At 63.0% G+C, this 26,728-nt stretch overlaps 1 protein-coding gene across 4 annotated transcripts in view; it reads left to right on the plus strand.

The window, feature by feature from the left end:
- The first annotated feature begins 909 nt into the window (after nucleotides 1–909).
- Nucleotides 910–26,728, plus strand: part of AFAP1 (actin filament associated protein 1) — a 54,486-nt gene continuing 28,667 nt past the window's right edge. For 2 of the 4 annotated variants that reach the window (XM_037530619.2, XM_037530621.2), the window contains exons 1-3: nucleotides 1,494–1,527; nucleotides 24,106–24,234; nucleotides 26,407–26,504. In XM_037530619.2, the coding sequence (XP_037386516.1) occupies nucleotides 24,108–24,234; nucleotides 26,407–26,504 (225 nt within the window). In that variant the 5' untranslated portion in view covers nucleotides 1,494–1,527; nucleotides 24,106–24,107. Of the gene's footprint in view, nucleotides 932–1,493; nucleotides 1,528–4,611; nucleotides 5,043–24,105; nucleotides 24,235–26,406; nucleotides 26,505–26,728 lie in introns of those variants that run through there. The other 2 variants (XM_054688499.1, XM_037530620.2) reach the window with 2 other exon arrangements.

Raw genomic sequence — 26,728 nt, forward strand, 5'->3', positions numbered from 1 at the left:
GCTGTCTTTGATCCCCTTCCTGGGGAAAGGGATTTTTAAGGTAAGACTTGAAGGGCGAGTAGGAATTGCTGGGTTCAGAGAGGTGCGTCAGGCCGAGGGGGTCATGTGCCAGGTAGCTGGCGTCCCAGCTTTTGTGGCCCCTGAGGATGCCCCCTGCCTGAAGGATGGGGAGCCAGGCCTCCCGTGGTGTGAGTGTGTGTGTTAGTGTGTGTGAGTGGCCCCTGTGTGTGCCGGTGTCCCTGTGTGTGGGGCAGGCCCAGCCAGTGTCAACATCTCCCCACCCGCTCCCCGTCCTCCCAGGACCCTCAGGGCACCAGCCCCTGCTCTGCTCGCAGAAGTGAATCACCGCGGGTCCCCTGCCCTCTCCCAGTGGGGGCCACCTCCCTGGGGTGAAAACCACTCAGGCGGGCCAGGCCCGTGGGTGCTGAGCCCGGGGTGGGGGGAGGCTCAGGGAGCCTTCCAGACTTGGGCCTGAGCAGCTGCGCCAGGCCGAGAAGAATGTGGAGGAGCAGGCTGGGGACTGGGGGTGAAGCCTGCATTTGGTGGAGACCTTGGAGACGCCCCCTGGGCAGCCAGCTGGACCCACAGACGCTGGGGCCGGGAGGCACTGGCCGTCCCTGGGGAGCAGATGGCGTTTCCAGCCCGGAGGCCTGGGGGCCTCCCGCCAGAGGGGAGCAGAAGGGCCCTCTGGCCGCGCCCAGCCCCTAACCTGTGCACCCCGGACCCCTCCGGAACTGCGCCAGGCAGGGCCGGGCACCCGAGCGCGGGTCACGCGCCTCCGAAAGGTCAGACGAGGATGGCGGTTTCGGAGGCGGGGCCTGGCCAGGGTGCGGGGTTCAGGGTGCGGGGTGACGTGCGGGCGGGAAGACCCCCACAGGGAAGCGACGATCTCCGCTTCTTCGGGGAGGTCCAGTGCGGCCCGCCCGCCCAGGTGTGTGCTGAGTGGCTCTGCCAGGTGGCCGGCCGCGGCCGCGTGGCTTCGGCAGCAAGTGCCCCTGCGCCCCGGGACTCAGTTTCCCTTTTGGTGCCGCACCCTGTTTCCTGCCAGGACCCTGCAAACCCGCTGCGCGCGTGGCTCGGGCGCGGCCTGCTGAGATGACCAGGGCACCCGCGGCTGCCCGGGGGCGGGGGCGCGGCCCCCCAAAACCCCAAGCCCCGCCGCCCCCCCAGCCCCCCCCCCCGCCCCGCCGCCCCCCCCCCCCCGCCCCCCGCCCCCCCCCCCCCCCCCCCGCCCCGCGCCCCGCCGCCCCGCCGCCCGCCGGGCGCGCCCCGCCCCACCTCCCTTTGTTTCCCTTGGCCCGCCCCCCGGGCGCGCGGCCTCCCCATTGGCCGGGGGGCGGGCCGGGCGGCGGGGGCGGGGCGGGCCGGCGGGGGCCGAGTGCGCCTGCGCCGAGTGGCCGCTGCCCGCCGCGGCCCCGCAGCGAGTGGGTCTCGGCGGCCCCGGGAGCGGCGGACGCGGCCCCGCCCCGGCTCCATTGTTGCGGCGGCGCGGCGGGGCGGAGCGGCGCGGGAGGCCGGCGGCCGGCGGTGAGGCGCGGCGGGCCGGCGGGCGGGCGCTGGGATCGCGGGGCGGGGGGCCGGGCCGGGCGGGCCGGGCGTGGCGGGGCGAGCGGGCCGCGCCGCCGCCCGAGGTGGCCGCCCCGTCGCGTGGCGCCCGGGCGTTGTCCCCGCCCGCGGGTTCCGCGCGTGGCCCGCCCGGGCGCCGGGTCCCTCCCCGTGCGCGGCGCCGCTGTGGCGGGCGGAGGGCAGGGCTCTGCCCAGCTCTGGGGCCGCCGTGGGCTCCTGCGTGGGTTCCCGCCCGTGGGCTCCCGGCCGTGGGCTCCCGCCCGTGGGTTCCCGCCCGTGGGCTCCCGCCGTGGGCTCCCGCCCGTGGGCTCCCGCCGTGGGCTCCCGCCCGTGGGCTCCCGGCCGTGGGTTCCCGCCCGTGGGTTCCCGCCCGTGGGCTCCTGCCGTGGGCTCCCGCCCGTGGGCTCCCGCCGTGGGCTCCCGCCGTGGGCTCCCGCCCCTGGGCTCCCGCCGTGGGCTCCCGCCCCTGGGCTCCTGCCGTGGGCTCCCGCCGTGGGCTCCCGCCCCTGGGCTCCCGCCCCTGGGCTCCCGCCGTGGGCTCCCGCCGTGGGCTCCCTCCCGTGGGCTCCCGCCGTGGGCTCCCACCCGTGGGCTCCCGCCGTGGGCTCCCGCCCGTGGGCTCCCGCCATGGGCTCCCGCCGTGGGCTCCCGCCCGTGGGCTCCCGCCGTGGGCTCCCGCCCGTGGGCTCCCTGCGGGGCTGGCGGTGCAGTGGGCGGTGGGTGGCGCGGGGCGGGGGCCGCTCCTTCACTTACCATCCAGGGACCGAGCGCGGGGCGCTGGGCCTGTCCCGCCGCTGTCACCGCGCCGCCGGCCGGCCCGCGGGAGCCCCTGATTGGAGGAGCCTCCCTCTGCCAGGGCCGCCTGGTTTCTTCCGTTAGGATTCGAAAGAAAAAAAATCTGGAAAGCCGGATCTGACTTTGCAGCTCTGGGCGCCGGAGAGTGGAGGAAACCTCCCAAGAATTTGGCAGGCGGGCGCGTGCGCTCGGAGGGGAGAGTCCACGCCCGGGAGGAGGCCCAGCCCGAGGTCAGGGCTGTGTGGGATGCGGGCAATGCGGGCCGGCCCGCAGGGTTCTGGCCTCTGCCCCAGGCACTGCCTCGACGCTGAAGTGGGGCGGGTCACTCCCGAGCTGACGCTGCCCCCACTGACCAAGTGCCCACCGCCTGCCTGGCGCGCGCTCTTGACCGGCGGGCAGGCCTTTCCCTCGAGAGTGCTCCCTTCCAGGGTGAGCCACAGCCCGGGCCGGGCCGGGGCCCCACCTGCAGTTCTTGGCCGGGGTGTGTTCCTTGTGAGTGACAGGCGGGGGGACGCTGCAGCTGTCCCGGCCACGGCTCCAGGCCAGGCGCGGGTCCCTGCTCTGCCTCCTGTGCCTCGGCTCCCCCAGTCCCAGCCGAGCCCCCGGACACCTCCCCGGGGCTGCAGCTCCCGCCGGGCCACGTGGCTGCAGCTGGGGATGCGGGTCCAGCTGGGCCGCCTCTGTCCAGCCCCAGGGCCCAGGTGTTTCTGTGACGGGAAACCTGAACTTAGCCCCAGAGGCTGCGGAGGGCCTCGCGCACCTCCGGCCGGGCGGCCAGGGCTCGGGGCCTGGAGCTGTGGCTGGCTCCTGCCCAGCCGCCCGCGGGCTGCCCGTCCTCACCTCCGCAGCCGCCGACGCAGGTGAGACCCTCGCGGCCCGCAGCGTCTTCCTGGCAGCGGGTCACAGGGGCGGAGACTCTGGGAAGGCTGCTTCCCAGCGGGAGTTCTTGTCTTCACCCTCCTCCCCTCCCCTCCTCCCGCCCCTCCCCCTCCCCTCCCTCCCCCCCTTTCTCCCTCCCTCCTCCTCCCCTCCCCTCCCCCTCCCTCCCCCTTTCTTTTCAAAACATCTCGTCTCTCCGCTGGCGTGTTGGCTGGACGCGGCTTGGGCAACTCGCTGATCCCCTTGCGCGTCCTGGGAATGACGGTTTCCCGGCGACATCCGGGCCGTGTCCACCCGGATGACACGAGGGGCTGCCCTCGCGGAAGATGTTGGGTGCCGAAGTCTTGTCACGCGTGTTTCCTGGCCCCTGCGGCGTCCCTGAGGCCAGCCAGCCGTGGGCTGCGGTCTGTCCCCGTCTCCGGCCGCGAGATTGTCTGGGGGAGTCAGAAATCAACGCCAGGCCGGGGGTGCGGGGCTGAACGCGCCCTTCAGGAGCAGAGCCCGCCGGCCCCGGCTTGAGCGCCCTGCGTGGGCGCCCACCTGGGCGCGGGGCCGCCGCCAGTCGGGGCGGTCGGCGGGTTTGCACTGTCCGCCGCGGGCTGTCTGGAGGACGCCGCTCTCCCCGCCCGCTTATCAGATGATGACAGGGCGAAAACAGCCGTGGCCGTCGCGTGGCGCAGGGCTGCTCGAGCCACACGCCGTCCAGTCCTGAGGAGCGCTGTTTTGCTGCGGTTCGCGGCCTGTTCTTCATTAGACACGGCGCCGCCCCCGTGCGCCACGCGGCGTGTCCTGTGGGTCACGGGTCTGAGGGCTCTCCAGAAAGGCAAACTTCCCCAGGGCTTCTCCCGGGGTGGCCGCGTCGTCCCGGGGGAGCAGGCTCCCGGTGAGAGCCGCCGTGGGTGCAGGCCTCGTGGGCCGTGGGCGGCGCGCAACGGGGCACCTCCTGGGAGGGGCTGCGGGGCGGTGGGCTGGAGACGAGCTTGCTTTGTCCTCTCCCTGGCGGAGGAAGAGGGTGACCCACACTCTTCTCGGGAGCCCATTCCCCGCCACTGAGACGAGACCTCCAGGGCCTGCGGGCCCCCCACGAGCCCCCTTTTTCCTTTTTTTTTTTTTTTTTTTTAAGATTTTGCTGCCATCTCTGAACCTTCTTTTCTTTTAAGTATTAATTGCCTGGAGCTGGACGTTTGGAGATACTTTTTCTTGGACCGAAAGTCTCCTCTTTGGTACAAGCCCACGCCTGCCCCACCCACCCCGCCGCACCCACCAGCCACCGCCCGCCTTGCTCCTTCCTGTCTGAAGGTCCTCGCTGTGCCCTGCCGGGGACTCCAGGCCGCCTGGCGCCGGCCGCGGGGCACACCCACCCGGGGCCTGCGGGTGACGGGGTCCAGCTCTGCGGGGCAGGTGCACCTGGACACCCAGGTGCTGAGGGCGCTGAGCCGGGGCTGCCGCGTTGCGACAGGAGCGTTGCGCTTTGCTGGTGACGGCTGTGCTGCAGGTGGTGAGAGCAGCGGTCAGGCAGTGCCCTGTCCCGGCCGAGACCAGGGTCAGAGCAAACGCTGCCTTCAGAGAAGCTGGGCTTTCTCCCCATGGAAACCCCCGTCGTGCGGAGGCCCCAGCAGCCCATCAGGGCGCTTTCTGCGGCTGTGGGAGGCTCGTGTGCTGGGCCCAGGAGCATCAGAGCCTCCGCCGTCTCCTCGCCGTCCCCTCGCCTCCTGACGTGGCTGGCGGGAGCCCTGGCCACACACCGGCCCCTCTGGCCACAGCGCTTCTGCCAAAAGCCTCTCCAGCATTTGCTTGAGGAGGTAAAACACCCACTTGGGACCTGGCTCTGCACAACCATGGTGGGGCGGGCGCCCAGGCCGCGCCCCTCTCTAGAACGGGGACAGGGTGCGTCCACTTGGCAGGACACGTTCCTCCCCATGTCTCACTGCTTCCAGGCCGACGCAAAGCAGAGTCTCACCCGCCTCGATCGTTAGGAGTGGGGAGCTTCTGAGCTCAGTCACCCCGTCTTCAAGGCCTGGCGTGACTTTCCCTTTGTAATAACCAACCAGCTCTGATCGGGAACACGTGCCCGAGGCCCCGAGAGGCGGCACCCGCGGACCCCGGTCCCACGCAGGGCATGTCCGGGCCAGGAGGTGCGTGTCTCCTGGGGACGGGCTCTGTCCCCGGGCGTCGTCAGAGGGGTGAGAGGCCAGATAGTCGGAGAACACACCGCTTAGTGCCGTATCCTCGTCGGTCAGGCAGCAGGTTTTGTTTACCAATTAGAGACCCATGTTAACAGTGATTTCATAGAGGCACGTAGTTTGCAGAGTCAGAAGTTCTACAAGGCTTAGAACAAAAAACAGCCTCCACCTGCCCCGCCCTGCCCCGCCTGCGCCCTGTCCCGGAGGCTCCGCTTGCTGCCTTCCTGCCTTCTGTCCTCCACTCTGTCCCCCGGCCACTGGTGGTTATTTGCGGCCTTCGTTGTGTGTTGATGGTGGGATTTGGGGGCTGGAGGGCCCGAGGCCGCTCAGGGCCGCTGCTGGCTGTAGTCGGCGGGGGTGGGTCTGCCCCAGGAGCTCGGGCGGGATGCACGGGCAGTCCCGGGGCACAGAAGCAGCCGCCAGCTTCCGTTCCTTCCTGCGCGGTGTGGCCAGGGTGAAGTGGTTTTATGGCTGATTTTCAGTTCACTGATCTGTTTCTGACTCTTGTTCTCAAGGAGACCTTACCTCGGCCTTCGTGTGTTTCCCTAAGCGTGATCTATGCGAGGTGCTTTCCTGGACCCTTCAGCTGTTCAGCACCATGGCAAGGCTGTGGCGGGCCGAGCTTAGAGTCCGTGGATTACAAAGTGAAGTGCAGCTTTTTCTGCTTTTTCATCTCAGAGCATCTTTGGGCTTAATCTCAAATTGTCTTTTGACCTTTCAAAGCTTTTGCTGCAGAGATTTATTCTAAGGGGGGTGGGCAGACCACTGACCCTTTAGGGGGTGCAGGTTTCTTGGTGAGAGAAAGGCAGGGGGCCTTGCTGAGGCCGCAGGGTTAGTACCGGGCTGGAGTATGGGGCCGCGGGCTGAGACACCTTATGCCAGGCTGAGTGGGCGCTCCCTGGGATGTGGGAGGAGCAGTCGGGGTGGGCGGCTGGGGTCAGCCTGCAGAGCTGGGCCCTCCGGGCTGCTGGGGCTTCTGCTGTTGAGGCACATGTGTTCCAGTACCTTCTGTATGGAAGACCTGACATCAGCCTGCCACCCAGTATTTATAGCAGCTGGTGCCTCCTACCTGGGTCACTTTCTGTGCCGTGGTTTCTTGAAGGAAATTGCCCGTGTCGCTGTGCTGAGCAGGCACACGGAGTTCAAGTTCAGGGCGTACAGACTTCTGCACCCCTGCCAGACGGGGTCCTGTGCGAGCCTGATGAGCAGGGCCACGTCCCTCGTTGCGTCTGGCGTTGCCCAGGTGACCGAGATTGTCCAGAGGGCCTTTGTGACGGCTGAGTCCCTCCCTTCCTGGCTCCCGCCTTCTCCCCTCGCGCCCCCTTAAACAACACGGCATTTTTGAGCAACCACCGGCCGAGTAACTTGGCTTCTTCCGTCTTCTGCTCCCTCCTAATTGCATGTTGCGTGAGCCTGGCTCCTGACAGTCCCTTTGCCCTCATGGAGGGGCTGGCTGGCTGCCAGGCCTGGGACGGGCAGCGCGGTGTGTGCCCGCAGCCAGTGGTCAGGGCACCAGGCCCCTGAGGCCCACGGCTCGGCACTGGCAGAGCCTGGACACAGGCAGCCTCGCGGTGGGCAGGTCGTGGCACAGCCAGCCGGTGGCCCTGGCCTGTTGTGGGCACTGCGCGGTGTGGGACGGCAGCCTCCTGCCCCCGGCTCAGGTCCAGTGTCAGCCGTGCGTGCTGTGGCCGGCTTCTCCGCACACGGGGTTCCCAGTGATGACATTCCCACCCCGACGCGGGGAAACGAGACCCCCTCATAGCCCATTGCTCGTAGCCGCCTGCTCGCTGGCTGCTCAGGCTTTGTGATACGGAAGTCAAGAGAATCTGGCGCCCTAGGGAGCCGTCGGGGTTGTGAGGTGAGAACGCGTGGAGCTGTGTTGGTCGGCGCGTGGCGGGGGCGAAAGCATCCCGAGCGCTGCCGTGACCGGTGGTGGTGGCACCGCAGGAGTCGGCGGGCGCGCAGGGAAGCTTCTCCCGCCAGATGGGAGAAGCTGCGTCCTCGTGCGGAGGACACGCCAGGCCTCCCGGTCCAGACCCAAAGCAGGGCAGCCTAGGGGCAGGCTGCGCCGGGCGCAGGAGGGAGGTGCGGCCACGCATGGCAGAGAGCTCAGGTCTCGGGGGTGCGACAAGCTCCCAGAAGTCACCGGAGCAGTCCGGTCGGAAAGCGGGTAAAAGACATTTCCCTGGTGGCAAATGAGAAGCTGGCCAGGCCCCGAGGAGGCGGCCCTCACCCTGGAGCGGCGGAGACAAGCAGTGGAGACAGGCCGAGTGCTGTGAGCACTCGGGGACCCGCCGACCCTTGGGGTGGACGGCGCTGCCGCCGCGGGGCACACGGGCCAGCGGGTCCCTGAACGCAGCCTGCCCGCCGTGAGACGCAGCACTCCCCCCTGGCAGCCCCCCGAGGAGGACGTGAGTTCTGCCCAGGGCCGGGGCAGCTCCCTGGAGTTGGGGCCTCCGGGGGGGGGGGCGCCCCTGTAGGCCACGGATGCCGCAGAGTGATAGCAGGGGATAGAACGGCTGACTGTCCGAGGCACATGACCACCTGGCTGAGTGTTGGCGGATTATATTGAGGAAAAAAAAGCCAGTTCCTAAAGGTGACATAGTGTCTGGTCCGTTTATAGATGGTGAACAGATTAGTGGGCCAGGGGTTAAGAAGCGGGGAGGAGGTGCAGGGTGGGGGCTGAGGCAGTGTCGTGGCTCCCAAGGAGGCCTGGTGGGGAGGAGCTCCCCGGGGGCCTCCTCTGCGCCTGCCGGGGACACTGCAGTGTGCGATGGTGCGCTGTGGATGTGCAAGCGGTTGCCACGTGGGGACGCTGGGTGAGAGAGCCTGGGGTCTCCACCTGTGCTCGTGCAGCGGCAGCGGCAGCTTAGTTATCTTGGACTAAGATTCGTTCTTAAAAGCACGTTGGCTGCTGAGCGTTAGTTGTTCCATCATCAACCAGAAAACTCTTCTAGGGAATTTACATTTGATATTCTGTTGCTTTAAAAAACCTTTCGTGCTCCTGCACGGCAGCGCCTCTCCCCGTGTGCTCAGACAGCGCAGAAAGCACCCGGGCCCCCTCAGGAGCGTCACCACAAAGCCACATTTCTGGGGTGCCCTGTCACTGTTTCTCCCTGAGGCCTGGTGCTGGCGATCGCCCTCGTCCTGACCTCAGGGAGCCAGTGCTCGGAGAAGTGACGTGACCTCCCGGTGGAAGTCGGGGATGGAGTCAGTGGCTCCTGGGCCTGGAGAGCCTTCTGGAGTCTGTGCCCGGCGCGGGCCCTGTGCCCTGACCTCGCCCACGCCCTTTGGGGTCCTGGTTCTGAAAGCGGGTCCTCTGGCCCGAGCCTTGGAGCCACTGGGAACTTGTCCTAAGAGCAAGAAGGGCCTGCCCCGGCACCATCACTCTTGCTTGGATGCGACCTGAGTGGCTGCGGGTGCCTCACCTACAGGGGCGGAGCAGGGCTGGGGCCAAGGACACCGGAACTCGGGGTGCCCAGGCCCCCAGCATCCACGCCGGTCTTGCCTGGCATTTCCGCGATGCTCACCCGCTGCCTCCCTCATTAGCTTCGGAGCTCATGCTCTGCAGGCTGGGGTGGCACCCACCACTCTGAGCCCCGCCTCGCGCTGGACAGGTGGGTGAGCAAGTGCCACCCGCATCCGCTCAGCCCCCCTGAGTTCAGGTCCCCCACGCCCCAGCCCTCCTCCTGAGGGCCGCTCCTCACCAGGTGCCTCCGTCACGGTCCCTGCTCTTACCTCGGCCGCTGCCCCGTCCCGCTGCTCCACAGTGTCTGGGGCAGCGGCCCACAGTGGGTGGGCCAGTGGGTGGCCAGTCAGCTCGAGATGGACCCCCCCTGCTCCCCATCATCTTCCAAAGCCCAAGGCAGCCAAGCCAGCGTGTGTCACCTCCAATACACGTCCACTCGGGGTTAGACAGCTGACTCCTTGTCGTTCCACTTGGGTGTGTTTTGATCTGTCATCTATGACACGGGGTATGAGGAAACACACCAGCGCATCCATCGGAGGCTGGGGTAGGGTGGGGTGGGGTGGGGTGGGGTGGGATGGGCGGGCCTGCTGGGGCCGGCCGGCAAAGAGCCAGTAAGGGAGCAGCAGTGGCCGCCTGGCTGGAGTAACGGTGCCCGCAGTCCGCCTGGCGGCCCCGTGAGCACCTGCTCTGCGTCCTGGACTGGGGAGGCCCAGCTCACTGCGCTGAGTCTCCTCCCTGGAGGGCACCCCCAGGCCGGGGGGAGGCAGCTCTCGTGCCCATATTTGGTGGCGTCGGATCAGATCAGAACACGCAGCTGTGAGAAGGGGCTGTCCTTGCTGACACCGGGCCATCTGCACAGGCGGGACGCAGGGCAGCCGTGAGGGGACTTGCCGAAGTGTCTCTTAACCCATCTGCTCCCAGGGCGGCCTGGCCAGGAGCAGCTCCCTCGCAGACAGATGGGCTTTTACCCTGGGGCATTGGTGTGGCCACAAAGAGCCCCGGCAGCTGCCAGGGCCTGATGGCTTTCTGGGCAGCCGGGGGAGGGGGAGGTGGAAGGCGGGGCCCCCTTCCCTTCTGGGCACCGTGACGGGCACTGCTGTGACTGTCTGGCCAGCGGGGTCTTCTGCAGGAGGCTGAGGGGGCTGGTGGCCCAGGGGGGCAGGGGTGGGGTGGTGTGAATGGGGAAGGGGCTGCAGAGCCTTGGGCAGGAGGGGGCGGGGAGCCCCGGGCTCCCCGGGTGTCCATCCTCTCCGCCAGGGGCTGGCCCCCGCGAGGTGGCCGGCTCTGGGCTCGCGTTTCCGCCTCCTAAAGCTGGGACCGCCTCCCGACGGCTCTGTCGGGTGCTGGCAGGAGTGCGCTTGGCGCTGAGGACCCTGGAGCTGGAGTGGCGCCTGCCTTTTGCACACAGCCCCCCTTGCTGACCCTTTCCCCCGGAGAAGGGGCCATCGGCCACGGCTGGCGGGCGGGGAGGCCGGGCCGGCGCCCCGGGGTCTGCGCTCCGGCTCCTGCGCTTTTCTGTCGCCGTCCCCCACGAAGCTGCAGGCCTAAGTGAGGCTCTCTGCACTTTCTTTGTCTTGGTGGGGGGTCCTTGAAATATGGCCACGGCCCGACCTTGGGTGTTCCTCTCGGCCGGCCTCAGCTCAGAGCTAGCGCCGGACTGGCAGGGACGCGAGCGGTGGTGGTTGGCGGGCGGCGGGCCCCAGCCCACCCCGAGGTCGCGTGGTCGGGCTAGCACCGTCTCTGCCCATGGTGGCAGCATCTGAAGCAGAGAGGGCTGCAGAGAGAACTGCAGACACCCCTGGGGTACAGGTTGGTGGGTTCTCCCCACCTGGATGCCTGTGCCGGGAGCCCCGCGGGCTGGGGGGCCTGAGCGGAAGCCGTGGCAGCGAGGGGGCAGGTGCCCGCACCTGGGGCTGTGATGCCGGCGGCAGCTTCTCTCCCGCCTGCCGACATAGACCAGGAATGGAGCCTGGGCCTGAGGCGCGGCTTCCCCGTCTTGGGGATACTGGAGGAGCACGAGTAGGGTCCCCGGGCGGCTCGCACCGCCCAGCTCGCCGGGCTTCCGGATCCCCGGGCAGGCCTGCCCACCGGCCTCCGTGTGCTCTGCTCTCGCGCAGAGCTGCTGGCCGGGCTGGCTGAGGGTGCTGGGCTGAGGGGCAGGGGCCCGGGCGCCTGCGCGCAGTGCCCTGCGGGGGCAGCTTCTCACACCCCGGCCTCTGGGCTGCTGACCAGCTCGTCACTTTGCGCAAGTGTTTAGCCTTGTTGACCCATGATTTTCTTCAGCCACACAGTGGGGTGACAGCCCCCCTGGCGTCTCCCAGGGCGGTTCTGGGCTTTAACTGCAGACACGGTGTCAGGCGCGGGATGGGGGCTGGTGGGGCCCGGTCCCTGCCTGTCCTCTGGCCGCTGCCACAGCTGTCACCATGGCGGCAGCGGGTACCTGGGCAGCTTGCCTTGATTAGCATCTTTGGGGGGCTGTGGGCTGCTAAACCCTGAGGAGAGAGGGGAACCCTGCTTATCGCAGAGCTGGCACCTGCACGTGGGCGCTGGGCACCCAGAGACACGCGGCACACAGCGAAGTCCCCACACAGGGCCTCTGAGGCCAGCGGCCTGGAGCGTTCCCCTGAGCGCCACCTCTGAGCTCACAGCCAGCCGAAGCGCTGCCCGCAGCACCCGCCTGCCTGCTGCGAGGGGGGCCCTTCGCCGGTTCTGGGGCCCCTCACCCCGTCTTCCTTCCCGCACCGCGGGCTTCGTGCCCCTGGGAGGCGCTGCCTCCAGCGGACCCCCTTCCCTGTTGGGAACCCCCTCCTCCATCCTGCTGTGTCCCCGGCCTTCACAGCCCTTCAGCTTTGTCTTTTCTGCTGGGGCTGCCCCAGAGCCCGCTGTGCTCGCCCCAGGCCCCCGGCGGAGGAGCCCCTTATCTGTGGACTGAATGGCCGGGGAGAAACTTTCTTTTCTCCCTCCTGCCACCTTGTGAAAATGCTTTTGGGAAATGTCGCCTCCGGGGCCTTGCGGCAGTGACTTGCCCCAGCCTGGAGGAGCGTGGCGGGCCGCAGGAGGCTGAGCCCCGGGGCGCCCGGCTCCCTTGCACCGGTGCTTGGCCCGTGTCTGGGGGAGAGCGCCAGCCGCTACTCCGGGGCGCAGCCGTAGAGCCAGAGACGGTGCTGGGCCAGGCCCCCACGGCAAGCGGCCAGCAGCTGTGCCTACTGGCCACGGGCCTCTTTGCTGCCAGCTGCGCCCTGGGGTGGGGGGGCCGAGGAGAGACGCAGCAAGAGCGGTGCCGGGGCCTGGCCCCGTTCCAAGGCCGTCGTGTCACGACACCTTCAATTCTCTCTCACGTTCTATAAAATAAGTAAGACCCTAGAAAGTGTTTTGGGGACAGCCACGTTAGAAGAAAGCCCGGCGCATCGCGCCGTCTGGAGTCCGCCCGTGGTGGGGCCCGGGCGGCCATTGTCCTCCGCTCTAGACGACAGCTGCCCTCGCACGGCGGCCGCCTTCGCTGCAGGGCCTGGGGAGCAGCAGATGGTGCGGGGGACGGGCAGGTGCTGGGGGCTGATGCTTTGCCTTCCCTGCTTGGTCACACGGGGCGGGAGGCGGCCAGGCCCCAGGGACGGGGCCGCCTCTGGCCGCTGTGAAGATGGGCTGCTGCTGGTTGGAAGTCCTGAGAGTCGATTTGCACCTCCCCTGCCCCCCCACATTCTGAAGCAGCAGCATCACGAGATGAGTGTGGTCGTATCTCAGAAGGGGGTGGTTGAGTTTTCAATCCTATGAGCGAATTCAGGTCTCGCCGAGGAAGCGTGTGAGCGGGGCGCTCGGGCACCCCTCCTCGGCCAGGCCCTGGACGTGGGTCTCGGGGAGGAGGGGCTGGACGCAGCGTGTTCCTGGGCCATCCAGGCAAGTGAGTGCCTGGACTGACTCAGCAGAACCTTCTCTGGCTTCGTTTGAGTTGGGATCTCACGTCGCTCTTCGGAGCTCAGCCAGCGAGCCTGGTTGTCACGCTGGCCAGCGCCTTGCCACTGGCAGCCGTCTTGCGCCTCACGGCCTCCGGGGCCCGGGGCGGACCCTGGACATCTGTGCATTTCCAAGCTGGATTTTCAGTGTGTGTTTTTTCGGGGCGTGCTTGTGGTTTCTTGTGGGTTGAGACCCCCTTCCAGGAGCCGGCTCTGTGTGGCCTGTGCCCATGCATTTTCAAGCTGCCTTGCTTGCAACCTGCCGGAGTGGCCGGGTGCTGACGGTCCCCCTGCTGCAGGGCACCCCTCTCCCGGGCCACCCGCCTTCCATTGCCTGCTGCTTCCGCTTTCCTGGGGGTCCGGCGTCCGGTGCTGGCCCCTTTCTGGTCCATCCAGTCTTTGGGGGTGTCCAGCTGTGAGGAAGGTGGGTGCATAGCCGAGCAAATCGTCTCCTCTCCTTCACTGGGCCGGGGGATGGGGGCGGGGGGCGGAGGTTTCTGCACTTAGCCCTGGCGTTTGCCTTGCAGCCTTGTAGATTTGGGGGACTGGGCATAATCTAATGCTGAGCATGCCATCCGCAGGCTCTAATCAGCCAGGTTTTATTCGGTGTTGATTGGTAGCAGAGCCGAGTCTGCTGGCCCTGCAGTGGGGAGGGTGGGCTGGAGGGGCCACGGGATGTGAACACATTCTACACGCGAGCAAAGGGTCTCTGCTGGCGGCCAGACCCGCGGCTCACTGGGCCCCCTTCCGGTCAGGGCTTTGGGAGCCAGCCCGGTGGGAGCGACGCCGGCAGGCTGGTGCTGGCTGGACGTGCTTTTGGAGAACGATGAGCTCTGTGTCTGCGGAGGGGGCAGTGAGCTGAGTGCTGGGTGGCGTCTTCCCGCTGCCCTTCTTGGGGACAGAGCTCGATGATCGCCCACAGCACGCTCATGTCCTGGCGCTGCCCAAGACGGTCCTCGGCCCCGTCCCCCAGCCGGTGGCCCTTTCCTGGGAGGCTGACACGGAGGCCAAGTCGCTGAGCTGCGGGCTCAGGGGCCGTCGTTGGGCGGAAGCAAGTGTGCATGGGGGGCCCCCCGTGAGCGGCAAGACTTAGTCGCCCCTTGTCCCTGTGTTGCAGGAAACTCTGCCAACACGAGGACTCCCGAGGGGCAGTGTGGGCTCCTGCCTCCAGGGCCCCGGGGCCCGCACACAGGCATGGACAGGCCTGCTCCCCTGGCCCCGTGTGGAACGGCCTTCACGCTGCGCCTTGCTCTCCTGACCTGGTGGGCACCGTGGCTGTGGGCCTGAGCAGGGCGATGAGACAAACATGGGCCCTCGGGCCTTCGTGAGACACAGTTGGGCTTGAACGAGGGCACTCGTAGCTGGGGGCTTGGGGGGCACGTCCTTGGCTGGGGGATCGGGGGGCATGTTCTTTGCTGGGGGCTCAGGGGCAGGCTCCCAGAGGGCGTGGGGTGTGTTTTTTCCCCAGCGCTTTCATTTGAAGAATTCAGACTTAGGGAAAAGCTGCAGAAACAGTAGAAAGGCCTCCCGGAGCCCCGTACCCCGGCTCCCTGCACATTTACATTTGCACGTGCGTGTGAGATATTTTTTCCCTGAAATGTCTGGAGTGGAGGGTCGGTGGTGGGGTGGTGGTGGCAGGAGGCGGTTCAGGGCATTTGCGGCCCTGGCCGAGACCGGGCGTGAGTTGATCTGCTGGCGGACATTTGGGGTGGTGAAGTGCACGGGTCTGGGCCCGAGGACCCCAAAGCCTGGGGCGACATCACTGAGATGGAGGACCCTGGCGTGGGCTGACTTGGGGTTTCTCCATCTGAGATCACGTGCAGAGGCTCTGAGGTGTTGGGGAGCAAAGGCAGAATACGAGACCACGAAGAGCGTGGGGGCCCATGAGCAGAGCCCACAGCTGGTCCGACAGGAAGCCAAACCCGCACAGGCTGCCGCCAGCCGCAGGCCTCAGTGCCGCCCTGGAGCTGTGCTGGGGACGTCCTCCTCCCAGAGCGACCGACACTCGGGCTGCGTCAGTGGCCCCCGAGCTCTACCTGGAGGCTGGGCTGAGTCTCTAACTGCTCGTGACACCAGGGCCCTGCTCCCTCGCTGACCGAGGCTGTCCTGTGCGCAAGCCCCGAGCCGTGGTTTTGGTGGTTTAGTGGCTCCCCTCCTCTGGGGAGCCGGGCAGAGACAGGCGACCCCCACCCCTCCCGAGCTGAGGGCAGCCCCAGCTCCTCACTCCCCTGGCTACGCCTGCTGTCAGGACCCGAGGTGCCGCTCACTGGCTGGCGGAGGGGCCTGCGCCTCTGTGACGGGATGCTAAGGATCCCGCAGACTCAGGCCGACTGCAGAACCCCCTGCAATGGCTACCCCCCGGGGGCTGTGAAGAGGAGGCAGGTGGAAGCTGACTTGGGGCTGCATGCGAGGGCCAGGAGTGTGGACTCACCGCCGTGTGGAGACCCCTCCCGCGGGTCTCACAGGTCTGCTCCTGACCGGAGCTGCGGGCCGGGCAGTGAGTCTCACATCGGCTGTTGGGAGCGCAGCTCCCAGAACACAGACTCTGGAAGGCCAGGCAGGAGCTGGGCCGTGTGGGCCGGGGCACGGGCAGCTGTGGACGGAGAGTGAGTAGGCCTGGCTGTGGCCCCGTGACTGTCCACAAAGGGGCTGGGCCTAGGGCGCTGGGCTTGGCGCCCCACGTCGGTGGGTGGGGCGGGCGCTGATGATCAAACTGAACTCTGACCCGTGGCCAGGTCACAGAGGCCTGGCTAAGCTCGCGTCGGGAGCACCCCTGTGTGGGGCCCGTTGCTGCCCCGTGGATCCCCATGCTTCCAGCTGGACCCCAGCCCCAGCACAGCCCTGTGCTCAAAGCCACAGGCAAGTGGGACCCCAGCCGATGTGGTCAGGAGCTCCGCAGTGACCCGCTGCTTTCCCTGGCCGGACCCCCAGCATGCTGGGCCTGGCACTGCTGCAGCAGGATTTGTTACCCTGGAGGCACCAGTGCGGGCCTGGGGGAAGAGCCTGCCCAGGCTGGGCCTCTTGGCCCTGCCACTCCTGCCTCGTGCACTGCTTCCTGGCCCCTGGCCCTAGTACAGTGGGGAAACGCGGAGCTTCTCCCGTTGGGAAAAGATGTCCCTCTGCTCCTGCCTCGGGTCCCTCCCTCCCAGCAAGAGCCTGGGCTCACTGGCCTCTGTGCACCCCACTGCTCCTCCCCAAGCAGCCCCGCTGCTTTCCCTCCCTGTGGCCTCTGGGATTGCCCGAAAGTGGGTCTGCGGAGCACCTGTTGTATGTCCCTTCTTTTCTTTGGTCAAGTTACGTCACTGAGGTGTGCTGACTAGAGTGCGGTGTGTGCCCAGGGCGTAGGCTCCCCCTCAGCATATAGGTATGTCACCACGCCCAGCACCCGAGCCCCAGGAACCCCGCAGTGGACCCATCTCCCCGTTGCTCCTGCCCCACCACACCCCCTTCTGGTAGCCTTGGTCATAATGTACTCTTCCCACCTCCCCTCCTGGGTGCCTCTGGTCCGTGGTCAGCTTCAAGGCTTGCTTTTGACTTTCTGTCTGGTTTCCATATGTCCCCACGTAAGGGAAGCTGCCTGGTATTTATCATCCTCCTCCTGACTTGGCTTGGCTAGCATCACCCCTTCCAGCTCCACCTGTGTCACCAAAAATGGCGTGAGCTCGTCTTTTTGATGGCTGAGTAGTATTCCACGCACATGGCCCACCTCTTCCTGGTCCACGCGTCCGTCTTGGGCACAGGTTATTACTGGGTCCTGGTCTGCCTGAGTGTTCACCTGCCTGCTTTGCTCCTCTTCCTTGCTGAGGCACATCCGTGGTATGGAGCCGCCTGGCCTGCTCGCTTGGGGCTCGTTGGTTGTCATGTGGGCTGTGCGTGGGCAGTGGTGAGTCACTGTTCTCACGTGGACACGCTGTCATCTCTCGCAGGTGAGCACGAGGGTGGAATGGCTGTGCCCATGGAACGTCCGTCCACTTTCTATGCCAGATGCTCCTCCAGAGCGGCTGCCCTGTGGCTCCCTCCAGGCTAAGGCCCGTCCCTCTGCCCTGGATCCTGCCAAGCAGGGCGCTGGTGTCCTTCAGTGCCAGGGTCCGGTGGCAGTGGGTGAGGGGCTCTCGCCGATTTGAATTTACATCCACGACACTTGGTGGTGTTGGGTGCTCACCAGCCGTCTGTGGCTGTTTTGTGAACGCCTGGTTGTCTGTCGGGCTGCCCGAGCCGGCCCTGCTGGGTGGTCGGGGTACGGGCTCCGCCAGATGTGTGCGTGGCAGCGACGCTCCGCCTTATTTTTTCTCTTTCACATTAGTACTTTTGGTGTCCTAGGAAATCTGGACCTGCTCTCAAAAGTTCGGTAATTTCTCCTTCATTTTCTTCTACATGTTTTTCAGCTTTACTCTGGTTATCGAGGCCTCTGATCCTTTCGGGTGAATTTTTGCTTATGGTATAATGCAGGGGGTGAAGTCATTGCCCCCCTACTGGTATCCGGCTGTGCAGCGCCACTTACCCAAAGACCTTTCTCTGCCCATTGAATTGCCTTGGTGTCTTTGTCAAATCGATTGGCCCTTGGTGTGTGTTTATTTCTGGATTTGTTCTGTTTCCCTAGTCCGTCCTATGCCAGTCCCACCCCGACTGATTATTGCAGCTTTACGGTCAGCCTTGAAAACAGGCAATTTACATCTCCTAGCGCCACGCTTCTTTCTTGCCAGGAGTTGACTGTTCCAGTTCATTTAATTTTTATGTTTTAGAATCAGCTTGTCAATTTTTTTGGGGAAAAAAAAAAAAGCTGTTGGAATTGAGCTTGTGTTGAGCGTGTCGATTAATTTTGGAAAAAACCACTGAGCAGGATGGAGTCTTCTCGTGTCCTTTCTGTGGGTCTCTACCTTGTCCCAGCGCCGCAGGTCATCTATGTTGTTAATTTGCCCTGAAGTAGCTCATGTACTCTCACGCTAGTGTAAGTGGCAGTGGTTTTTCTTTCACTCTTTGATTGCCTCTTGCTAGCAAGGAACTTACTGTTCTCTAGAGAAACGGACAGGTGCATAGGAGCCGCGACCCTGGTGGGTGTCCAGCCCGGCCCGCGCTCTGGGGATGTCCTGCAGGGGTGGCGTCAGGTCCTACTGGAGAATTCATGACTGGGAAAGACCAGGTGCCGGGAAGCTTTTATTCCTGAAGCTTGAGCCGAGGTCAGAGACAGAAACTCAGGAATGTTCTGGATCAGGCCACGCTGAGGCAGGAGAGGTGGAGTGTGGCATGGGGGCATGAAGGCATGGGGGCAGAGGATGGGCGCTTCCTGCCGGGCAAAGTCAAAGCTGGCAGTGGGGCCTGGGAGCCCGCACATGTTTGTGAGCCAGGGGCCGTGCGTGGCTTGCTTTCTGTCTCGCCTCTTGTTTTTATGTTTGTACAGTATAAACAATTGTGGTAAAACATACATCACATCCAATTTACCATTTAACCACCTTGAAGTGTGTGGCTCAGTGGCATTCAGTACGTTCACGTGGTGATACAGCACGCTCAGCCCCCGAGCCACCACCCTGCTTTCTGAGCTGTGGGTTTGAGTCCTCTGCTCCTCAAGCACGCCTCGTCTCACAGGATTTGGCCTTTTGTGACTGGCTTGCGGCCGTTAGCACAATGCCCTCAAGGGTCATCCATGTTGTAGCAGGCGTCAGAAAGTCCTTCCTTTTTAAGGCTGCATAGTATTCCATCGCATGGATGGACCACTTCTGTTCCTCATCCCTCCATCAATAGATTCTTGGGTCGCTTGTGGCTCTTGGGTATACAGAACCATTCTTAAGGATAGAGGAGCTCAGATGAAGTAGGGAATCGGGGCTAGAAAATTACTAGATGCTTTTTTCATCGCACCATCGTAATTTCTGGCTGCTTTTGTTTATTTGCATAGTATTTGTTTGTCTAACTTGAATATAAGAGATCATGTTTATTTTGCTTCTCATGGTTTACCCCATAACTAGGTTCCCAAATATTTGTGCCTTGAGGTTTTTTAAGTAAACATTTGAAATAACTAGGGCATACATTTGCATCTTCCTCCTCCATCTTCTTGTGGCTCAGCCTTCCCGCACCCGTCCTTTCTTCACGCTGCAACCAGGGGTTATGTTTTCAAAAATGGAGACCTGTTGGTGCTACTTTTTTCGGAACGCCCCCACTCCCCGTGATGCTCCGTTTCTTAGAATAATGGTTCTCTGAGTCCAAATGTTGATCTGCTGCTCTGGCTGGTGAACTCTTGGGTGTCAGAGGTCGGTCTTGAATTCTGAGTTCACGGTCGTGAACATGGTGTTTGATAAGTTATCTCTGAATTCACTGAATGTTTGTAAGTGGAGTGGAGATGCTCTTTCTCACTGTTGTATTGAACTGCTTTCTTAACAACCAGCTTGGTTTTCCTCAGTGGTTTCCTACTGCCTCAGCTTCCAGAAGCAGGGAATTGGATTCCTGTGGTGGTGTCGGTTTATGCGTGTTATCAAGTGTAAGAACAAGTGAACACCATAGTTAGTAAAAGACACGCCTAGACCTAGAATCTGCCTTTTGCTTTCTACCAAACAAAGCGAAGGGTGTTTTCTGTTACGCCTTGCCGTGTCCCTCTGGCGGTCATCAGCTGCTTAAGTGTCACGATGACTTCCCCAGAGTGTGTGGGTTTTACACTTACAGCCTTGGGACGCTGGGCTGACTCCATGTAATCCAGAAGGGAGATGTCAGGGCTCAGAGGCACGGGGGTCCCACTGTTCAGCCTGCGCACTTTCTGTGGGGCACGATGGCCCTCTTACAGCGCCAGCGCGGGTGCTGAGACTGAACCATGATGTCGTGGGCCCTGTCCAGACCCGAGAGTGATGGGATGTGTGGAGACCTCACTTGTTTTCTTGGTTCAGACTGGAATTGAACTCTCGAGGATCTGAAGTCGGGCTCCTGTCTGCAGCTGTCTTCCTGGAGCCCGGGCGGCCCTGTGGGTTCATCCTGGCCGGGATGCTGGAAGTCCAGGGGTTTTGTGGCCTCTTTTCCACGTTACCCAGTCACTCAGATGCTGGTCATCTGGAGTGTTAAGGAATTTACCTGTCACTGAGGAACATGTTCCAGCCAGCCGGCTCTGAAAGCCACCTTGCACATCGTGAGAGGCTCAGCTCAGGCCAGGCAGCCGTTTTAGATGCTCTGTCGAGCCTGTGGAAACATTTGGAAGAGTCTGCGGGAAGACCCTGGCCTGTGACCCTATAAGGGAAAGTATGTGCGCGCCTGGCCATGGTGGCGGCTGCTGGGCCCGAGGGCTGCACCAGGCCGTCCCCAGCAGAGGTGGAGTGTCTGCAGCTGCTGCCACAGGGAGGCCCTGAGCAGGGGCCCAGTGTCTATTGGGGAAAACCAACAAGTCAGGGACGTCCTTTCACTGCTTTTGATGCATGTGTTCTAAGAATGTCACAGACGACACAGTTACTTCCGATGCAAGGACGGCCCGTAGCATTTTTCTTCTCAGTGTTCTCTTCAAAACAAATATCAGCCTTCTTGTCTTTTGTGGAGATCTAGAAACAAACAAGTGCATGCGTTCCCCAAACACAGTGTGTCAACACAGTGTGAGATGCCCTGTCGGGCCTGGTGCCGGACTGCGGGCAGAGGTGATGCCTGAACGAGTGTGGAGGCTTGATTGGTAAGAGGAGGCAGGCAGAGAGGCTGCAGCGGTACAAGTGCCTGTGTGGGGGGCAGGGCTGAGCCAGTGGCCTCCAGGCTACGCCAGAGGCAGCTGAGGAGAGTGGGCCACCAGCCTCAGTGAGGCAGGGGTGGGCAGGAGCAACACGACCCTGGAAGTCTGCAGGGGCTAGTGTTGTTCACAGTCACACCAGGTCAGTAAATGTCACGGAGAGAAGCACGTAGGGGACAATGACAAGGTTCTGAGAAGTAGCTTAGTCCTGGGCTCAGGGATGCTTCCAAAACTGTTTGCTGATCGGAGCCTCAAATTTAGCTCCAATGAGGGCAGTGAGTGGGGTGAGGACAGCTTGGGCATCCAAGTCTCCAGTGTCCTGGCCATGTTTGACAGTCTGATTGTTGAGCCCACCTTGGGAGAGTCGGCATAAAGAGCAGATGTAGGCAGGCTGGGATTGAAGTTGTTCCCAAAGACTGGTGTGAGTGAGGAGATGGTGTGTGTGTGAGGAGACTGTGGTGTGAGTGAGGAGCGGTGTGTGTGTGAGGAGACTGTGGTGTGTGTGAGGAGACTGTGGTGTGTGAGGAGACTGTGGTGTGAGTGAGGAGATGGTGTGTGTGTGAGGAGACTGGTGTGTGTGAGGAGACTGTGGTGTGTGAGGAGACTGTGGTATGAGTGAGGAGATGGTGTGTGTGTGAGGAGACTGGTGTGTGAAAGGAGACTGTGGTGTGTGAGAGGAGACGGTGGTGTGTGTGAGTAGACTGGTGTGTGTGTGAGGAGACTGTGGTATGAGTGAGGAGATGGTGTGTGTGTGAGGAGACTGGTGTGTGAAAGGAGACTGTGGTGTGTGAGAGGAGACGGTGGTGTGTGTGAGTAGACTGGTGTGTGTGTGAGGAGACTGTGGTATGAGTGAGGAGATGGTGTGTGTGTGAGGAGACTGTGGTGTATGAAAGGAGACTGTGGTGTGTGAGAGGAGACGGTGGTGTGTGTGAGTAGACTGGTGTGTGTGAGAGGAGACGGTGGTGTGTGTGAGTAGACGATGATTATGAGTGAGGAGATGGTGTGTGTGTGAGGAGATGCAGTGTGTGTGAGGAGACTGGTGTGTGTGAGGAGACTGCAGTGTGTGAGAGGAGACTGTGGTGTGTGTATGAGGAGACTGGTGTGTGTGAGGAGACTGCAGTGTGTGAGAGGAGACTGTGGTGTGTGTATGAGGAGACTGGTGTGTGTGTGTGAGGACACTGTGTTGATGTGTGAGGAGTCTGTGGTGTGTGTCTGTAGAAAAAGACTTTAGAGGTTTACCTAACCCAATGTCTGCATTTTTATATAGGGCAGCTTGTCCACTTAGGAAGTGATCAGCCCAGGGCCTTACCTTGCCTACTTTGAGCTCACCTGCCATTTCTTGCCCCAGATGAAGAGAGCTGTGTAGTTATAAAATGGTGGTCTGAGTGAGAATCTTTTAAGACGTTGGGTGTTGTGAACTTGTAAAATAGTAGGTTTGAAAAAAATCCCATGGATTGGTGGTTCTCAGTCGTTTTTGATTGGTATCCAAATAAATATACAGAAAACCCCAAGCGGTGTATTTATGTGGGTGTATCTGTAGATACTGATCGTAGTCTAGCTGAGGCGTAGCAGAGTTTTGAGGCCTCACACCAGCGTGAAGTGATTATATTCACGAGCCACGGGCCTGGGGAGGGCGCGGTGCTCTGAGTGTTCTGAGGGAGCTGTGTTGCCTGGCCCAGTGCGGGAGGGAGCGCCGGCTTCTCACGTCCGCATGCAGGTTGCTGAGATGTGATCTCGGTGGCAGGGCGCGAGGACACCGGCCTCACGCAGATGTGCAGCTGGAAAGGGAAGTGTTGCGGTGGCCTTTCCAGCGAGTCGTGAATGTTCTTTGACACCACCCCCAAACTCGGCACGTGGTAGTTTCTTTTCTGTCTTTCGAAGTTTTCCCGTTTTCTGGAGGAACATTGGCTCCCCTCGCCGTGGAGCGCCGATGCACAGAGTGAAGGTTTGACTTCACGGGTGGCGGGGTGGCGAGCCCGGCAGGCTACTGTGTAGATGGGGCTTCTGGCCACGTGGGCGCTGCATCCAAGGCCATTTCATTCTGTTACCTGAGGCGATCTCAGGGTGGTTTGCACAGGAGAGGCATCTTTCGTGACATCTTGGTTTGCTGAGTTGTGATGACGTCCGCTCTATAGAGCGTCAGAAAATGGCGCTCCTGGATATCATTGGCCTTGAACAAAATGCAGCCATTTCAGCAACAAGATGGGTTTACTTGGAAACAGCAAGAAAGAGGCCATTTGGGAGACAAGGTCTCGGGTGCGGCGCAGGTGCTGTTCCCTGGACCCCAGCGACACCCGAGCTTGGCCCGGGAGGCCCCCCTGGGCCCCTGCTCTTCCGTGCCCTCTGACCGGAGGTGGCGGGTTGCTCCTGTCATTGGCTGGTTGTGCCCACCCCGCACACTCCCAGCCTCCTGGCCATCATGGGGGTCGCCGTGGTTAGTTCCTGCCCCGTCCTTCCTGAGCTCACAGAAGTCTCCGCTGGAAAGCTAGCGGTGCCTCTCAGAGGTGGAGCCGAGTGCTTCAAATTCTTATTTTCACTTGGAAGCTCAAATTTCATCTTTGGCAGCAAACGCCGTCACCGTTTACCTTGTGGCAATTGGCTCATTTTGCACATTTTTGAGAAAATACTGGTCACGTGTTCAAATCCAGACACCCGCAGTCTGCCTGTCACGTCTCTGTGCCTCATGAGGCGGCGGCTGGTGTCACCTGCAGCTCCGGGGCACACGTGCTTCCCCCCCGCTCTGGCTGCAGGACACGGCGGCTGCTGTGTCCCACAGGGCAGTTGGAGGGGCCCTGTGGGAGTCAGTCGGGGTGGGGAGTCAGTGAAGCGGTCGTTTTTGCTGCTTCCTCAAAGGCACCCCGAGGTGAGAATATGGTGGAGAGTTCAGAGGCCGCACGGGGTGGGATTTGCACCCACATGGCAGTCGGCCTTCCCCTCGCATCCTTAGTGCAGGGAAAGGTAATGTCTCAGTGTCACAGAAATGCCTGGACCCCATGGGCTCCTGGAAAGGGGTTTCGCCCTCCCCAGAGGCTCACACATGGGTTAACGCTTGCTGACATCAGCCCTGTATCCCTGTAGCCCCGTCGCCCCATCGTGTGACTCTAGGGGGCAAGTCGCCACAACCTAGAAAGGCCAGGTGACTTGGGTCTGAGGTACCCTGATGCCCCACATCCTGGTGGCTGTCGGGGGGCTCCCGGCCTTCCAAGGGGCTGCCCACGAAGCAGAGAGCTGGGTGTTGGGTTTCTGAAGCCGGTCCCAGGGACTGCCTGAGGCCCACTTGGGCTCAGCCCCTCCCCTCCTTGACCTGGAGCCCTGACCTCCTGCCGCCACCCCCACCCAGCGTGTCGATCTCTGGGCGCTGGCCGTCCCTGGTGGGCGGCGAGTAGCCTCCGCCTGAGGCCCTGGAGTGACCCGGGCTTGTCTCTGGGGTGACGCGCTGTCTCTCCAGACCTGGCTTCACAGCTGCGCCTGTTGCGCTGGGGGCCTGCGAGGTCAGAGGACGGGGCTGCCTGGGTGAGACTCAGCCTCGGGTTCCGCGTGGCGGGCCCTCGGCCTGATGGCACCTTTTCTCCCTGTCAGCCATGGAAGAGTTAATAGTGGAACTCCGGCTCTTTCTCGAGCTCCTGGACCACGAATATCTCACGTCCACCGTCAGAGAGAAGAAGGCGGTGATCACGGACATCCTGCTGCGGATCCAGGCATCCAGAGGTGCGTCCCGCGCTGGCACCCCCTCAGTTCCACCGTTTTCTAAAATGCTCCCCGTTTATTAGTGTGTCTGATGTCAAGTGTTCACTGATGTCCATGCCACGGCCAGGACTTCAGTCTCCATGCAGGAAGATTGTCTTTGAGGTGCTAACAGAATAGTGGGCCTGTTGGGGTCCCCCAGAGCACCCCAGACTTCAGGGAGGCACCGGCAGGACTCACAGGGCCTGGCAACTAGCTGTCGGTGCTCACGCCCAGGATGTGGGGAAGACGCTCAGCCAGATGACAAGGGAGAAGGCCCGGCTGAGTCAGGGGGAGCCATGGGCAGGCCTCTCGGCTGTCTCCCCCACCTCTAGGCTGTGCGCACGCTCCTGCTCCTGCAGCTGCCAGCACGTGGCACTTCTGTCAGGGAAGCTCATCAGGGTCTCTCAGGGCTGGTCACGCAGGTGTGAAACAAAATTCTAGATCCCTGGGGAAGAGGTTCACGGCCAGGGCTGGCCAGGGAAGGAGACCACTAGGCTTCCGTGTTGGACGGAGATGGGCTTTCCCCCCACAGCCGTTGTGGAGGCTGAGACGTCCCCCAGCCACCCTCGCTCAGCTGGGAAAGCAGGGAGGTGGCTGATTAGTCCAGGTCTGAAGGCCTGGCAGTTGGGGTGCAGAAGGTTTAAGTCTCTGGGTCCCAAACCCAAGAACTGGGGGTGCTGATGTGCACAGGCTGGGTGAGGGGCCGTGGCTCATGCGGAGAGAGTGGCTTACCCTCCTCTCAAGGGAGGGGGTGACACCCACCCATTGGGGAGGCTGTCTTTACAAGCACTGATGCTGGCCTCGCCCAGGGCACCCCTGCAGACACGCTGGGCACGTCCCACAGCTCCAAGGGCCTCCCGGAACCCGGCCAGGTGTGTGGTGGCACAGGCCATGCAGTGAGCCGCTGTATGTGTGCGGGAAATGTGGGCATGAAGTCGTGTCCCCACGCCTGGTGAGGTAGGTCCTGAAGGCTGGTGGGTGCTGGGTGCCCAGCGGGTGAGATGGAAAAGTAGGTGGCGGTGAAGCCTGCCAGCGGTTGGCTGGGTGGGGGGCCTGTGCAAAGTGTCCATGACCATCTTCGGGGACACAGGCATGGAGAGAGGCTTTGGGCTACTCTGAGGACGCAGGAGTTGTGGGTCCAGATGGCAGCTCCACCCACCCCAGGAACGTGCCCTTCTCTGGCCCTGGCCTCCCAGGCCATGGCGGGCCCTCATTTGGCTTCCACTCTGGAAAGCTCACCTTGTCCACCTGGACATGGTGAGGCGTGTGGGGCTCTGGCTGGCTCTGGGAGCACTTGTTCACTTCCCCATTGTCTACCCTCTCTGCCTCCCTCTGCAGGTTCCCGCCCTTTGTCTCCCTCTGCTCCTTCTGGACGCACCTGCCTACGTTTTCCCGTTCACCAAGTCTCTCTTCAGCTCTTAACTTGCTATAAGCAACTGTTTTAGTGGCAGATGTTTTTTTAGTGGTAGAATTTGTTCTCTTTTATTTTTTTTAATTGTTTCCTCTTCTCTGACAAAATCCGTGTCTCCCTTGCAATTTCTGCAGACTCAGGGACTTTTGTCTTTTCCTGTCTCTCCTCACCTGTAGCAACATGCTAGTCCCATTGCTGGCTGTTGAGGAGTTGTTGCTTCAGGGCCCTCCAGGCGAGCTCTTGGCACATAACTGGCTGTGCCCGAGCCCAAGTGTGTTCCTCTGTCCCGCCTCCCAGGGCCTCACCTGGTCTTCTGGCATCGGTTGCACAGCTGCTCAGCAGAGCCTGCGTGCCCCGAGGGACAGGCTTGTACCCATATCTCGCCCATGCACTATGTCTGCCACAGGATCCCGCTGGGAGAGGGCAGCCAAGAACGCAGCTGCCCCTCAGTGCTGGGTGAGCACTTGCCTGAGGAGAAGGGTGGGCGAAGCAGCAAGTCTCTGCCAGTCAGCCTGGCGCTGGGGTGCAGCCCCCCATCCCTGCCTGCTCACATCTCCACAGCTCTTTAACCTTTCATTTATTTTTCCTATAGAATCTCCCTGTAAAACGGAGAGCCCTGCCTTGCAGAATTCTTGTGAAGGATTGCAGAAAATGATGATCGTATCGTGTTCACGAGGGACCGAGGGGGGCAACCACCCACCTTTCCCCTCCCCAGCCCTCATAGGATTGCTTGGCACTTGCAGGTCTGGAAGTGAAGGACCACGCTCTGAAGCCAGAGGCCCCCAGCAGCCTGCCGGCCCCGCCCCAGATGCCACTGCCGGAGATCCCGCAGCCGTGGCTGGTGAGTGGCAACCCCCGTGCGCCCCCAGGGTCCCGCATTGTGGGTGACAGCCCAGCTCGGAGGCGCCCCTGAGTGGAGCTGTAATTGAGTGCCCCTTCGGAGACTGGCATCTCTCCGAAATTGCTGGAGTGCCAGGTCCGTGGAAAACTGGTCTTCAGTCAGATGAGAAACACATCAGAGGATGGAGCAGGCAAAGCAGCAACCTGGCGCTGGGGCTTGGCCTT

Source organism: Talpa occidentalis, unplaced genomic scaffold, assembly GCF_014898055.3.
Source record: "Talpa occidentalis isolate TD23 unplaced genomic scaffold, MPIMG_talOcc4v2.1 talOcc4.6, whole genome shotgun sequence".
NCBI classification, from domain to species: Eukaryota; Metazoa; Chordata; class Mammalia; order Eulipotyphla; family Talpidae; genus Talpa; species Talpa occidentalis.